This window comes from Bidens hawaiensis, unplaced genomic scaffold (genome assembly GCF_021521415.1).
Source record: "Bidens hawaiensis isolate Kalapana, Puna unplaced genomic scaffold, B.hawaiensis_p1.1 tig00001236_1, whole genome shotgun sequence".
In the NCBI taxonomy this organism is placed as follows: Eukaryota; Viridiplantae; Streptophyta; class Magnoliopsida; order Asterales; family Asteraceae; genus Bidens; species Bidens hawaiensis.
Window position 1 is genome coordinate 2,538,951 of NW_027491070.1, and position 16,226 is coordinate 2,555,176.

General features: G+C 35.6%; 1 protein-coding gene and 2 pseudogenes across 3 annotated transcripts; 1 reads left to right on the forward strand and 2 right to left on the reverse strand.

Moving 5' to 3' along the window:
* Window positions 1–337: 337 nt before the first annotated feature.
* LOC143569030 (uncharacterized) lies at window positions 338–4,056 on the forward strand. 2 transcript variants are annotated; one of them, XM_077055039.1, is made up of 7 exons: window positions 338–399; window positions 532–794; window positions 1,458–1,543; window positions 1,633–1,779; window positions 1,852–1,975; window positions 2,645–2,928; window positions 3,788–4,055. In XM_077055039.1, the coding sequence occupies exons 2-7, from the start codon at window positions 554–556 to the stop codon at window positions 3,878–3,880; spliced, it is 975 nt and encodes a 324-aa protein (XP_076911154.1). In that variant the 5' UTR covers window positions 338–399; window positions 532–553; the 3' UTR covers window positions 3,881–4,055. The 2 variants fall into 2 exon arrangements, with proteins under 2 accessions (XP_076911154.1, XP_076911159.1); XM_077055044.1 differs by lacking the exon at window positions 338–399 and having other exon boundaries at window positions 459–794; window positions 3,788–4,056.
* A 1,672-nt stretch (window positions 4,057–5,728) lies between these two features.
* Window positions 5,729–7,215, reverse strand: LOC143567678 (receptor-like protein 51 pseudogene; annotated as a pseudogene).
* A 1,609-nt stretch (window positions 7,216–8,824) lies between these two features.
* LOC143569047 (potassium channel AKT1-like) lies at window positions 8,825–14,539 on the reverse strand (annotated as a pseudogene). Its single transcript, XR_013141665.1, has 11 exons — window positions 14,259–14,539; window positions 12,078–12,443; window positions 11,936–11,993; window positions 11,529–11,846; window positions 11,207–11,452; window positions 11,023–11,121; window positions 10,898–10,930; window positions 10,622–10,807; window positions 10,337–10,531; window positions 10,204–10,257; window positions 8,825–9,756 (listed from the first exon to the last, which is right to left on the reverse strand). The product of XR_013141665.1 is annotated as a potassium channel AKT1-like (transcript).
* Between the last annotated feature and the right edge of the window lie 1,687 nt (window positions 14,540–16,226).

Consider the following 16,226-nt stretch of genomic DNA (forward strand, 5'->3'; position numbering starts at 1 on the left):
TGATTTTGGCTATTAACCGAACAAAGCAAAAACCAAAAAATTAACCGAACAAACCGAAATAATTAATCAAAAACCGATTGATTAATTTTGTTAAGGTTATTAACCGAACTACCATTAAGACAAAATGGTAGCAACACAACACAAACAAAGACACATTATGACATTACCAAAGTGTAGTAAAACCAAAACCAGGCAGGCCCGTAGTTTAGTTGAAGCAGAGTGAGTGGACTGGACCCGGTTTAGCTTAGCTTAGCTGACTCGATAGGAATAGGAATAGGAATAGAAATAGAAATAGAAATAGAAATAGAAATAGAATTTGATAACATAAGCAAGCAGTAGTACCACGTGCCATGTCCAAAAATCATCATCATCGGTTCGGCCAGTTGACGCGTATTTCAGGTTATCATTTTTCAATCTATTTCTTCATCTCTTATCTCTATTTCTACAATCAAATTTTTATATTATTATTATTATTATTGACGATCGATTATAATTTAAGCTGGTTTTGGTTTATTTGTGGTTATGAATTAGGTTAGAGGAATTTATTTATTAGATGAACGGCGAATTACAGCTGGAAGAAGCTAGGGCTTTGGATAACCCTAGCGATTCCGATCCTCTGCTTCCGAATATTCAGCAGCATCACGCTGAATCTGAATCACCTTCACAACCACCGCCGGCCGTTGTTGTTAATGCGAGTGCTAGTGAGATCAAGGATGATGTAGTTAATGAGGATGATGTTGAAGGCGGTTCCATTGCTACTTGTCGTATTTGCCTCGAATGCGACGGAGAGGAAGGTGTGATCAATCAATTCTAGTAATATTTATTATTACTTTTAGTTATTATATCTGTTGGAATAATTAGTGTCATGTTTTAGCTGTAAACGAACCGAATGCTTGGCCAACTGTTAGTGAACTTTAGTTAAATGAACGAACACAGACAGAGGAGGCTGTATTTGTTTGTTTAGTTGTGTTCGTGAACGTTCGATTATGTGTTTGTGTTCCTGAACTTTCATTAAGGTTTTTGATATTGTTTAATTGTTGATGATTTTGCTGGTCTTATCGTATAGATTTAAGCAAAATTGTTAACTGTAGAACTGTAGAGCATATATGATGACTATATGAGTGTTATGTGATTAGTTTGTATGTAAAATTAGCATATGGTTTTAAACAAAAAACACCAATACAAACCGTTGACACTCACATTCTCGGTTAGCCAAATCAAATAAAACATTGCTTGTGTTCGTTCGTTTGAGTTCTCGAACCGTTCACGAACAAGGAATTTTGTTTAATTAGGTGTTTGTGAACTGTTCACTTGTCCGATAGAAGCTTAATGGACGAGCATGAACAAAACCTTGTTCAGTTTGTGGTTACAGCCCTAATTTCAATTATACTTTTAGTATATTACTTACAGAGTTGAAAATCTCATCAATTATCTGCTGCTTATATTCTGCTCTGCAGATGATGATCTGATATCACCATGTATGTGCAAAGGCACACAGCAGTTTGTGCATCGATCATGCCTTGATCATTGGCGATCTGTCAAGGTGAGGATTTACTTTTTGTATTGTTTTATATAAGGACTGTATAATTTCCTACTTCCCATACCTTTATGTAACACTGTTAATCTTAACAGGAAGGACATGCCTTTTCACATTGCACAACTTGCAAAGCTCAGTTTCATCTTCGAGTTGTTGAGTTAGAAGAAAACTCATGGCGCAAAATAAAATTCAGATTATTTGTTGCCAGAGATGTTTGCCTTGTGTTTTTGGCCGTACAAACAGTTGCGTATTCGACCTTCACTTCTTGTGTTACTTTACCAGCTACTGAGTGATTAAAATATTTTATTGAACAGGTGATTGGAATGATGGGAGGTCTAGCATATCTTGCTGACAAAGACGGGTCTTTTAGAGATTCATTTAATGACAGTTGGGATCGTATATTGTCAAGGCACCCTATACCGTTCTACTATTGTATAGGTAAGTTTACACTGTATAAGTGTATAGTGTATCATACAACAGAAGATAAAAAATTTAGTTTTGATAACTTAATAATTCTTCTATGATTTACTGATCATCACCTGCCACTTAACGTTATGGTGCAGTTTTTGAATAATGACCTTGAAAAAGTGTTTGTTTAATTCAATTTCTACTGTTAAAGCTCTTTTAGAGAATGATTCAAATTTAATCCTATATATATACACAACAGTTTTATACATAGATTCATTGTATATATAAAATACAATTTTGGGTTACAAGATCGCCCAAACAGGACACAAAGCCATATTCAAAAAACAATTTCTAAACCAGGACTAGTGAAAAAGTACATTAGTATGTTCTGTTAACAACCATAAAATACAGGCAAGAACATGTGAATTCTAAGTTCTGGAATGTTTATCCCATATATTTAATGTATGTGTAATGACTTTCTTTTATCGGTTTGATTTGCTTCAAGTATGTTTTTGTTTTGTGTCCTACATTCGATGCATGAACCGTAATCTTTTTTTAATCACATGTATGCTACACATTAAATCTTGGCATACGTCGGTATCAAGCACCCGTATAATCGCAGTATATGTTAATGTGAGTGTGGCCCACTCAAGCTACAAGTATGATATGTTCTCAATGATATAATTTTTTGTTTGACAGGGGTGCTTGTGTTCTTTGTGTTGCTGGGGTTTTTCGGGATAATATTACACTGTTCTTCCTTAAGCAACGATCCACGAATGGCTGGCTGCCACAACTGTTGCTACGGTTGGGGAGTGTTGGACTGTTTCCCAGCATCTATGGAGGCATGTTTTGCTCTGGTTATAGTCTTTGTTGTCATATTTGCAATTCTTGGTATTGCATATGGCTTTCTCGCTGCCACCATGGCCATCCAAAGAATCTGGCAGAGACATTACCACATCCTCACCAAACGAGAACTTACCCAGGTAATGTTCTTAGTTCTTTAACCATGTCACAAGCCTGTAAACAAACCAAGCGTTCATTGAACTGTTCGGTTATGTTCATTTATTTAATAAATGAACGAACGTGAACAAAGAGTACACGTGTAGTTGGTTCATTTGTGTTCGTGAACGTTGGTTTGTAATTTGTTTTAAGTCTGTGTTTATGTTCGTTTAACCCATTTAACTATATAATTTTATAAAGTTTAAAAACAATTAAAACATGTATTAGACTTCGAATGGTGTTCGTTTATGTTAATAAATGCAATGGGTGGCCCCGCCCCCCCTTCGTTATTTTGCGTAGAAGTGTAAATTTACCCGTTTTCGTTCAACATTTTTTATATTTAGTGTAAATTTACCTTTTTCCAACCGAAAATTAGATCCCGCCCCCCTTCGTTTACGGATTTTTTTTAATGTGTATTTTCGTCTGGCCCCCTCAACATCTTTGTCCAAGCTTCGCCACTGCATAAATGTACGTTTATGTTCATGAACTTTTCGTTTAAATTGTTTATAGTTGGGGGGTCTCTTTGGAAGCAACCTCTCTTATCCTTTGGAATATGGATACGGTCTGCCTACATCCCACCCTCCCCAGGCCGTCCATTCATGGGATTTTACTGTGTATGGTTGTTGTCATAGTAACCGTTCCTTTAGTTTCTTAGCGAACGAACACAAACGCACAAGAACATGTTCACTTACTTAATGAGCGGACACGAACAAGAAAGAAAATGCGTCCGTGTTCGGTTTAAAATGAATGAACAAATACAAACATGCCCTCGTTCGTGTTCGTATTTTCAATTTACATAGTGAGAAACAATATTAAAAATGTATGATAATCATTATATTGTAGGAGTATGTAGTGGAGGATCTCCAAGGGAGTTACACTCCTCCAAAACTGGATCCGGAGCATATGGAGCGCCTCAAGATGCTAAAACTCTTGTAACATGATAATAATAATTGGTTTGTTTTGATGTTGTAGATATATGCAGAAGAAAGAATTATAACTAAATTCACATGGGTGACAACTTTCTTGTTTCTAAATTACGTTTTGTACCCATCACATTATTTCTCTTTCTTCATAAAACTTATATATGCAGTCTCTTTGAAGGAAAGTATATTGGAATCAACTTGCTTGTGTGTATATGTGAATTGTGATGGTAAATTGCTTACTAGTTTGTATTATTTGAGTTAATTGGTTGAAGACTAAAGTATTAAAAATTTTGATAATGCTTTTCTCCAATCATACTTATTAGTCGTAAAAGTGTTTCTTGTTTACACATGGGTCAGGCATTTTTTAAATGTAACATATCAATAATTAATAGTATATTAATCTGATTAAGTTTTCCTCACATGTAACCTAAACATCAAAACGTGGTGGTTTTTAAATTTAAAAACAAACTTCCTTTATGAACTTGAATACTTAGGGGGTGTTTGTTTTTTCTTCAAACATCTTCAAGGGAACTAATGTATGCACGCGCGCAGACATTACCCTTGAAGACTGTTTGTTTTTTTTCTTAAAACAGATCTTAAGTTATCTTCTTTCATCTTAAAAGAAAAGCAAAGAAATCTTGCTTAAAACATCTTCGCAAAAAAATCATACTCTTATCCCTTTGAAGCCACCCTCTCATCCACTCCTCCCACCACCGTCCGCCACCACCACCCACCGTACGCCACCACCACCATCCCCCACTGCCACCGTCCACCACCATCCACCGCCACTACCCACCGTCCGCCGCCACTACCAGCATCCACCACCACTACCCATCGTCCGCCACCACCACCACCACCACCATCCATCACAGCCACCACCAATCACCACCGTCCACCACCCACCACCACAACCGTTCATCACCACCACCACCCACTGTCGGACGCCATCACCGTCAACTACCACCATCCACCACCCACCAAAACCGTCCATTACCACCACCCACTGTCCACCACCACCATCCATCGCCACTACCCACCGTCCGCCGCCACAATTTTATTATTATATTTTCTATGTAACTTGAATAAATGACTTCTATCTTGTGAGATAAGTTTGACAGTTATGCAGACAGTATCAGCTTATAAAAACAAACAGTCTTATATTTTCAGCTTGCAGATCTTCAGACCACATCTTCAGTTGCAGACATGAAAACAGATAAAATCAGCTTACAGACAGTTTATGTCTGCAAAAACAAACAGCACCTTAATATCTACTCGTCGACTATTAAGTTTGTCTATGATTGCCTTTAGGTGTAACTTCTATTGTTTTGTCTATTACTATTGTACTTTGTTTCGGTTGTTGACACTTGGTAGGTTACTAGTGCTACATTGTTAATACGTTTCATGCGGTATAACATCCGATCCCTCGTACCGTTAATATTGTCCGATTTGCTCACAAAGATCTCACATATTTGTTTTTTGTGGTGCGAGTGGTTCGATGTTATATATCTCAATGGGTTTTGGCCTCTAGAGTTAGAACTGTTTCGGGTCAAAATATTTTGGTTTAAAAAATGTTTTGTTAATCTACTCTACATACCGACGCAGGGTTATGCAATATATCTAACCCCTATCTATGAGAAACAATTACCCATATGAACCCAAAATTTTTAAAAAATGACTCACATTAACCCATATACAGATGGTGGTTCAAGATTGTCTATGAAATGCTATAACATTTCTTGGTCATCATAATTGCTATATAAAAAGTGTAACATCATTACTATACATAAAGTGCAACCTAATAATCTTGATGTAGACACAATCAATACATCATTAATGTAATCTTCTAGTTAAAACAAAACACACCATCAAATCAAAACAAATATCACTCTTTTTATATGTCAATCTTTGATAATAAATCATAATAACATTTCAGTGGTATACCCTGCATTTCACCAAATGAATAAAACAAATATCAATCAATCTCCGATCTAATAGGGTCCTACCAGAGACACCATCTACGCCCCGTATAGGTCCATACAGGGCCTATACGCCCCATATAGCCGGTTTCCCTTGAAAACCCCATCTAATAACTAACCTAACCGCAACAACATCTACCACCACATTTAGACAAAATAACCAAGAAAATAATCAAAAACACCACAGCCGAAAGCCCGATCGCGACACCAAGCACCACCTTATTCGGCCCATGATCATCACCATTACCACCACCACTTTTCTTCTTCTCACCACCATCACCATCATCATAATCCCCACTACTCATATCATCAGCCGACGAACCAGGCCCATCCGCTGCAGGCGGGGGCAAAATCGGCAACCCGTGCTTATCACATTTCGCAATCCCAAGCTTCAAACTTTTCAACACAGAAGTATAATTATAACACAAATTATCATTCCCATTAACCTTAAACACCTCCAACTTTTTAATAAACGACACATTAAACGGCAAAACCCCATGGAGATTATTATCTCCAAGATTTAAATATTTCAAGCCCTTCATTTCAGATATGGATCTTGGTATTGACCCGTTTAACTGATTAAACTCAGATCAAAATGAACCAGTTTTGTCATACCGGATATGGATCCGGGTATTGACCCGGATAAAGAATTTGAATGTAAAGATAGGTTTTGGAGTGAAATCAAGTCATTTAATGAAGTGGGTATTTCTCCGGTAAGGTGATTTGATGATAAATTAAGGTTTTTTAAGGTATCCAAGAGTGTTAGTGAAGTGGGTATGGTTCCGTTAAGGTTATTATTGGATAAATCCATGTGGGTGAGTTTTGGGTTCCAATGTATTGGGATGGAGCCAGTGAGGTTGGTGTTGGAGAGGGTGATATTGGTTAAAGATTTCATTTTTGAGGTGATGACGTGGACGCCGGAGGATTTGATGTAGTCGCCGGAGATGGTGAGTGTGGTGAGGTTGGTGAAGCGGCTGAGGAAGACTCCGGTGAGGTGTTGGAGGTGAAGGTGGTGAGGTGGGTGGTGAGGGTGGATGGGAAGTGGACTATGGTGACGTGGCAGTTGGTGAAGGTGAGGGTGGAGAGAGTGATGGTGGAGAGGGTGAGGTCGGTGGGGCAGTTGGTGAGGTGGAGGGTGGTGAGGTGGCGGAATGGGGTGGTGGAGTCACATGTGGTGGTGGTGGGGTGGGTGCATGGGTCTTGGGTGATGGGGATGTAGAGGGAGTGGAGGGCTGCTAGTTGTTTTGGGTCTAGGGTGGTGGTGGTGGTGGTGATGGTGGTGAGGTGGAGGAGTAGGAGGATGAGAGTGGTGGTGATGGTGAGGTTCATGGTGTTGAAGTGTGTGAGAGAGTGTGTAGATTGGAAATGGAAAGTGGTGCTAAAAGATGTGTGGTGTGTAATGTGTATAGTTAGTTACCAAGTATACCCTTGTGTCATCATTATTATCAACTTCCAACTTCATTTGAACACTAGCAACTTCCAACTTCATTTACTTGTGAACGAACTACACATTGAAGCTTTGGGTTATATTTGTATAATATCAAAATTATTACAATCATACCTAGAGAAATTGCGAAGTATGGCTACTGGTAGGGTCTATAAAGAGTGAAATGTTAGGTAGACCGTACATCTAGAAAGACAGCTTTTAGGGATATCCCGGTTTGAATAATGATATGTGGACATTAAATGTATATTTGAAACATATAGTGCATGTATATAGCATTATAGTGTGAATCTAAGCAGCCACGACGATATCCACATGTAACTCGTATAAATATTGTTTGTTTTGCCTACGAAGAGCAGGTTGCCTAAGTGGAGACATCATATGATGTCACTCATCCTAATGCTACTCCAACATGGGTGTTTGCAACATCCTAGGTAAATCATATTATATCGATCTGGACATGAGAGATTCTTGGTTTCATAAATAAATGTCTGTCTCTTAAATCAACAACGCGTTTTGAGCTTAATACTAGTGGACGGGAGAAAAGCTTCACAATTAAGTGTGCTCATGTAAAAATAGTACTAATGGGTGACCTTCTGGGAAGTCCCTATCGGGACAACAAAAAAACAAATCCGTGAGTTCCTGGATGGGCCATCGAGCAGGTGCGAGAGACCAAATGTTACATATGTTGACCCTTTTCGACCCGAACCAAAACAAACATTTTTTTGAATCATCCCGTTTCAACCACAACCCATTTTGACCTGTGACCCGGCCTGTTTGCTAGTCCTAATGTGTAGTATTAAAAAGTTAAAAGTAAGAAAAAAGAGTCAAAATGTAGTATAACAAGTTTGCATTTTAAAACGAGGATTATGACAAAATGACCATGGTCCTGGGTACTATATGTTTGGAAGCCTTGAAAAGAATACACTGGCTATATGCCATGATAATATGTAGAGATTTACATCAACATAAATTAACATATAATGATTTGTAATAGGTGGTGAGAACTTGGTTTAAAATCAACTTCAATACAAGATGAGATACTCTTATATTGGACAACCATAACTAACATGTTAGGCCCAACCCAAATAACCGAACTTTCTTAAGCCCAATTCACGCCTAGACCGTCAGGAATAAAGCCCAAACAAGTTCATACAAATTACAAATATATCGACTCCAACACCATGTTATACTCCTGTTTCTTTCTCTATATAGTCATACATATGACCCGACTGACTTGATCGTCAGAGTGTCTATAGGGTCAGGGTTCAAGTCCGTGGACCCTCTTAACATGTTTCTAGTGGTTGCCGTTTGCATTGGAAAACGACCTGATTCTTAACTCACTCCCTTGCACCGCTACCCGAGTCTATTGGCTTTAGCCAAGTAATTTTTTTGTCATAGTCTTAAAGATTTGTAAGAGTAAAAACTATAAAGTCACAATAAGGTGACCATTTTAGGCCTTTTCTTTTATATTTTTCCATATGGTGAATAGATTTGATATATATATATATATATATATATATATATATATATATATATATATTTATACTTGCATTGTATTTGTTAAATAATTAGCAAATAAAACAAAGTTGATCAACAAACAAAGTGTTATCTTGGATTCTGACCATCTACTTGTTGATCATTTGGGACATCATCACCATCAAAAACCAAGTGATCACCGTCTCGAATCAACTCAATCTCATCAATCTCAGCACCCTCCATGTTCATAACCTTCGACGCCAAGAAACCAAACTTTTTAACACCGATATCCAACAACTCTTGGAAGCTTTGCGGTAAAAGAACAAGCTTCCCGACAACATCCCCTTTCTTAGGACAGCTAACAACCACACGACAGTTCTTGTCTTTCCCATATTGAGCCATCCTCGGAGAGACCAAGTCGACGTTCTTCTCACTGTTTGACATTATCCCAAACAAAGAGTTATGAAAGTTATTAACCCTTCGTCTTTGACGAGGCTGACTCACATGACTCTCATCCCCATTTGCATGTCCACGTCCATGTCCGGGTCGTATCAATGTGGGGTCGCTTTTAAACCTCCCAAGGAACTGAACGTGTCATGACTCAGCTCGTTGAAATGGCATGAGTGACGCAGTTTTGGTGTGTGTAGTCATGGTGTCCTTGTTGGTCAGCTAAGTCTCTAGGTGTCCAACCATGGTCATCTGGCTTATCGATATCCGCTCCTTGGGCTAACAGAAACTTAACCATCTCAATGTTGCCTTCACAAACCGCCACGTGGAGGGCTGTTGAGCCATTGGTTTTCGGGACCGTTACATTGCCACCATGGTTAATAATTTGTTTAAGTATGTCTAACTTGTTTTGCTCGGCTGCAATGCACAAAAACTGCCCCACGTCACCGGATAATAATGTTGCGCCGTTGTCTTTTAATATCGTTATAACTTGTTCATGGTTTCCTAGTATGGCCTCCCACAGTGGAACACTACCTTCTGAATCTGTATACATCAAAAGATAGATAAAACTATAATTAAATAAAAAAATTAAATGTTTGTGTAGTTTTAATGACAAGATGATTGATGATAGTAACGTGGAAACTATAATAGTTGACTTTAAAAAGTTCATAACTGTTATTGAGTAATCATAAAAACATGTATGATGATGCACACATAATAAGACTTTAAAAATTAAAATAAAAAAAGGCCCATGAGGTGTCAATAATTCATATTGTTTGACTAACAAGTGGATGTAAAAATAGAAATAATATGACTTAAAAATAATAATTTGTCACGTTAAGAGTGGCAAGAGGCGTGCAATGATTTGAGGGAAATCATAAACTATGTTATTCTGGTCGGTTAGTTTATCAAATATTAAAGTCACAAATCTATTGACTATTTGACCGTTGGAAAATAAAATATATTGTCTGCTTAAAGTAAATTAATTACCTCTACTATTTGGATCAGCACACAGTTTATAGTTCCTTGTGATGCTGCTATGTGCTGCAAATTACCAAAAAAAATTAAAAAATGTGAACTGTATAGAATATTAAAAAAAATTAATTCAGTTTAATAAACAAACCAGGGCTGTTCTTCCATTGCTATCAGATTCATTAGCATCGAGACCGCGTTCCAGCAATTTCTGAAGTAAAAGATCGTCTCCCCGAAGAGTAGCAAAGCATAAACTCAAGGGCAAATCCATCCTACCACGAGCCAACATATGCTCGGTTTCTAGCAAAACTCCCTCCATAACTGGATCATTAATTTCCTTCAAATGCTGTTTACATTAACCAGTAATAAATCATGGTTATATTTACTAATCTTGATTTTTTAATTTTGATAGATGTATACAATACAAATTACAAACCTTGAGGAGGTTGTTCATGATAATGGTCCCATCACCAACATTGGCTTGAATTATGCTCAAAAAGGTAGTTCGGTTCAACCGAAGTAACTGACTTAACCGTTTGGTTCGAACTGTGAAGAGTTGCGGTCTATAACAAAGAACTCCAATCTCACCACAAAGTTCACCGAAATTAGCTTCTCCGATGGTCTATATGTAGGCATTAGACATCATTTTGTTCAGTAACACTACAATCTTAATTTTGAAAAATAAAATCAATATATTTGACTAAAATCTTGCCTGTTCAACTCCATTGTTGATGCGCAAAAGTTCCTGATAAAAAAATTTAACCATCAAACATCATATAATAAATGCAATACCTCTTTTAGGCTAGTAGAAATAAATTAAAGAAATTCAAGACTCACCACTGCTCCTGTAACGAGAACATAGAAATCGGTCGGTGCTTCGTTCTGCAAAATGACATCTTCCTTTGGAGGAAAGTATTCGGCCTTCATTTCTGAAACCTTTAGACACGATACATGTTAGTTATATAATTTTTCATATTTACAAAGTTATACAAGTTTAATATGATTATGTAGTGAACCATACCAGCTGAAAAAGAAAGTCATTTGACACGCCACGAAACAAGTAGGCCTTATCTAAAAGTGAATAAAACAGAAAATGAGAAATGCTTGACCGAATGGCTTTCGGTAGGGAATCAAGACTTTCTTGTTGCTGAAGTCCCTCTGAATCAGTTCTGAATTTCAAGCACAAATGTGCAAGCATCTGATCTTGCAAACGAGCAGGCAACTGGTTTCTCTGTGCAAAACTCGAAGCAGCTTGAATCGTGTCCCTCTATTTTCAAAATAAAATAAGATAAGTTCTCAATTCTCGTAATCATGTGTCAAAGCAACATAACAAATACACTTACAAATTGTCTAGTTTTGCTGGTTCCATGAACAACCAAGTTGGTCATGTTACCTATCAAATATGATGTCATTCCAAGGTTAAAAAGCATATAGCATATGACAAATATCATCTCCCTTCTATTTTGAGCATGTAAGTCGCCATATCCGACAGTAGTCAAAGTTGTAATTGACCAATACATCGATGTCACATAGCGAATCCACAAACTTTCTTTCTCAAAGTTCTCGTTACCCTACCCTATCCAAGTCTTGCCTGGATTAGGATAATGAGCAGCAAGATAATAATAAAAGCACCCAGCACAATGCACTGCAAAAAGGGTAACCTACATGTATAAAGTTATAACATCTTCTTGTTAGTTTTATACAAAGTGACTAAATAATATCGTCATTATTGAAACAAAAAGATACTTACAGCAATGAGTTTGGCACATCGGACCCAAAAGTAGTTGAAGTTCCTATCTTTCTCCAATCTGTTTTAAGGACATAAATCATAAAACAAAGATATTAATTATACATTTATACCAAACAAGATTATGTATGTTAAAGGAATGTACCTTGCAAATAAGGAACTAACTCTGCGCAACCGCCAGAGTCGACACATGTTAAATAAGCCATAGGTTTGAAAGCCACCATGGGATAATTTCCTAACTAACTCAGAAGGAATTGTCGAAATGACATCAAATACCAACCAAGTGCTTGTATATCTCCAAGCAATCTTCTTTCGGTCATCCACGAGAAGGTAGCTACTTTTGTCAAGGTATGCTAAGAAGAATGTAAGGACACTATCAATTGCAAAGAACCCATTCACAATATTATCAATGATTGATAGTGGTTGTCGTGGTTTTCTAAGAAATCCAAATTCAAATGGTGACACCCAAGCGGTATACAGGACTAAAACTACAAGATATGTCTCCCGTGCCCTGAAAAAATGAGTTTATTTTTTGTAAAACTGGACATAACTACAGAAGTAAATATAAATATGTTTGGTGCATTGTTTATGTGGCTTATAATATGCCATAAACTATAATCTAAGTTATGGATGGAAGTAACATGCCATCAGCCTAAAGTTAACTCTTGTAATGCTTATTGAAGATACAATAAGTCAAAACAACAGCACAAAGCAAAAAAAACGATGGTTATGAACGAAATGGAGAAACATGCGAAATCGAATATCAATCAAGTAGAATTCAAATGTATAAATCTATGACAATTACGCTACTGAGATTGCTCTTGACAACGAAAGTGAAAGTAAGTACGAATTATTAAAATCCAATTTTCCTTGTTTATGTGATCTATAATCCTGCAGATTAGGCTAATGTTAAATCAGTATTATCATTATTATTATTAATTACTTGCTCCATAGGAATCAACTACCAAGGAGATATAAACAAGGAATTATTGATTAGTAAAGTCAAACTGTTGTAAACAGTTGTAGATACAATAAGTCAAAAAGAAGCAGAAAGCATGAAAATGAAGATCCATAAAAAGTTACCATTGCTATTGATCAAATTCCTGAGATATTGTACTGCTGTATATTACTGATCAACTATCTACAGAACTATAATAACTATAATTACAAAACGAAACCTAATCAGCATACAATTAGGATAATTACAAAGGAAACCTAATCTAATCATATCTCATATCTTCTAATCATGATCAAGGTTGCAAAAGTTGCTAGGCAATGTCAGGTCAGTCGATCGGGGAGCTGTGAGTCATCGACATAGGCGAGGAATACTCAGCGGGTACCCGAAGAGGTAAGTTAAAAGGAAATAAATTTTTAGAAATACCCGAAGTTTACTAATATTTATAACAAAATACATGAACATCAATATAAATCAAAAGGATACATCTTCAGTTACAAAGATATTTCAAGATTCGATACTCGTTTTAGTAATAATGTAATTCTCGTCAGTTAAAAACAACGGAAATCGCTAAAAAAATATGTAAAAAAACAGTAAAAATCCGAGTTGTCCAAGTACGACCGACTAGTTTGAAAGATTCCGAGTAATATTGGCTGCGTAGATTGAATTTTACAAATAGACTACAACTAACATCTCCCAACACTACAGAAGAAAATCACAACCACAATGATGATGCAAATCAAAATGAGATATGTCCATTGACTATGAACAGAATGACATAGCATATTTAAATAATAAAAGGTGTACTACTCGAGGATTAAAATAACCACTAACATGTGCAGCATAATGAACGAGTCATCAATCATTAAACGAATCACGACGTTACACCGATAATATGAACAATAACTTCTAATAGCAGTAAGTCAGTAATAACTAATTATCGCTGAGAATAACTAATCCGGTATAATAATATACATATACCTGTAACGGCAATCATACGGAGATATAATTACCGGTGAGAATAATTAGTATAAATATATATATACACCTGTAACGGCGATCTTACGGAGATATAATAAACAGTAAGCCAGTCACTAATTATCAACTAAGCATCGGTGAGAATATTCCGGTATATATACTAGCATACGAACTAATTATCAGTGAGAATAATTAATTCGGTATAATATATATATATATATATATACCTGTAACGGCGATCGTACGGAGATATAATAAACAGTAAGTGAGTCACTAATTATTAATTAATAATCGGTGATAGAGAATATTCCGGTATATACTAGCATACGAACTAATTATCGGTGAGAATAATTAATCCGGTGTGTATATATACATATATAATAATATATATACCTGTAACGGCGATCGTAAGGAGAAATAATGAAACTACGAAGCTTAACAGGGCGGTTACTGCGAGCGCCGAGAGACGGTAGGATAGCGGTGGTGAGGCTGTAATGGCTGCCGTCTCTAGACATCTGTTCGAGTTCTTCAGCACCGCCGCACATTGAAACCCTAAATACGCCGACATTTTTATTGTTATTGTTATTGTTCTTCTTTGATTGAGTATCGAATATTTCCGCCATTACTAGGAACGAAGGAGGTCAATTAGCTTCGCATATTCTCAATGCCTAACGACTTCTATATATATACACTGGATGGATATATATGCATGACTGTGTGTGGGTGGGGCCTATCTAATGTTTTTTTATTTTATTTTATTTCCCTCCTCTCTCTCTCTCTATATATTATTAGTTTTTTTAAAGTAGAAGTCGAATTGTTTATTAGCTTTTAAACCCGTGTATTATGCGAGATTTGTTAAATTACCAAAATTTAGGTGTTTAATCATACATAACTTATGGATTTTTTTTGAATTTATAGATTAATTTTAATATTATCACACACACTTTAAATGCTATATATTTAAATTTTATATTGTCCTAAAATTAAAATAATGTTTGTGGCATAAAAATCAAATATTTATGTTTTATATGATCAATTCGAATGTAAGTTAAATAGTATTTATAAATTGTAAGATTTTAAATATTGAATAATTCAACAGAATTTGAAGTACACATATAATTAAATATATAGTATAAACATAGGTCACTAATTATTATACGATAATAGTTCGTAATCGTTACTTAACTAATTTAATAATTCAATGTTTTATTTTATACTTATTATAGATATTCAATGGTTTATATGTTTTTATTTTTAAACCACGTCAAATTTTTTGTATTTAATAGTAAAATTAGATGTAATTGGATAGAAAAGGTAAGTGTGATTTAAATAACATTAGATACTTTTTTTACAACCATCGGTCATACCAATTGGACCCATGATCCATGGATAGCATAGATTAAGAAGAGTAAATATTAGAAAATATGCAGAAAATTAAAGTTACGATTGAATGTGATTATGACACATCATCATCAGTATTTTTGTTTATTCAAAGGTATCTCTAAAACTGAAAAGTAGTGATTGTATCGGAATAAAAGATAAACAGGCAGTAAGTTGCATTATTTCTTTTTGGATTATAAAGCTCGTATTTTAAAAAATATATTGGTTGATCTTGGAGACATGACATTGTTATGCATAACTGGTTAAACTCGATTATGTGGCTCCACAACTTCAATAGCGAGGAGCAAAAAATGACAAAATCAAAAGATATAAATAATATTATGTATGGGTTGGGTGTGTGGACCCTACCTAATATAATTTTATTTTATTTATCTTTTTTTTTGCTAAATTGTTAGTTTTTTTTAAAGTAAAAGTCTACTTGTTTATTTAAAAATGAAAAGTAGTGTGTAAATAGAAATTAAAAAAAAAAGATAAACGGGCAATAAGTTTCGTTGCTTATTATTTTTTGAATTACAAAACCCAACTTTTTAAAACTACATTGGATGATCATGAGACATTGCATTACTATGCATGACTCGTTAAACTCAAATAAGTAGTTCCACTTGAACCCTTGTATAGGTATGCAATTGAAGAAAGCACGACATTTGAAATAGGCAGTCCGTATTGGTATCAGAGCTATTTCCATGTTTCGATCTTTCCATTTTTTTTACCCATTTATTGGGTAAAGTCTCCCAACTATACACAACAAATAAAAAAGTGTCAAAATCCAAAAAAATAAATAATATTATGTGTGGATAGGTGGCCCTACCTAATGTTATTCTATTTTATTTATCTTTTTACTAAATTGTTGAATGCTGATAGTTGGTTATTTAGTAGCATCAATCACGTTGGAGATTTGAAGTCATGTATTTCAAAATTTTCTACTGTTTTTATTTTCTATGTGAAGTGGTTAATATGTTT

What these genes read in the sequence shown, in the direction of transcription:
- LOC143569030 (XM_077055039.1), top strand. Translation starts at nt 554, where the DNA reads ATGAACGGCGAATTACAGCTGGAAGAAGCTAGGGCTTTGGATAACCCT. An exon ending in ACCGTTCTACTATTGTATAG is followed by an intron (nt 1,976 to 2,644) that starts GTAAGTTTACAC and finishes TTTGTTTGACAG; the next exon opens with GGGTGCTTGTGTTCTTTGTG. An exon ending in CCAAACGAGAACTTACCCAG is followed by an intron (nt 2,929 to 3,787) that starts GTAATGTTCTTA and finishes ATTATATTGTAG; the next exon opens with GAGTATGTAGTGGAGGATCT.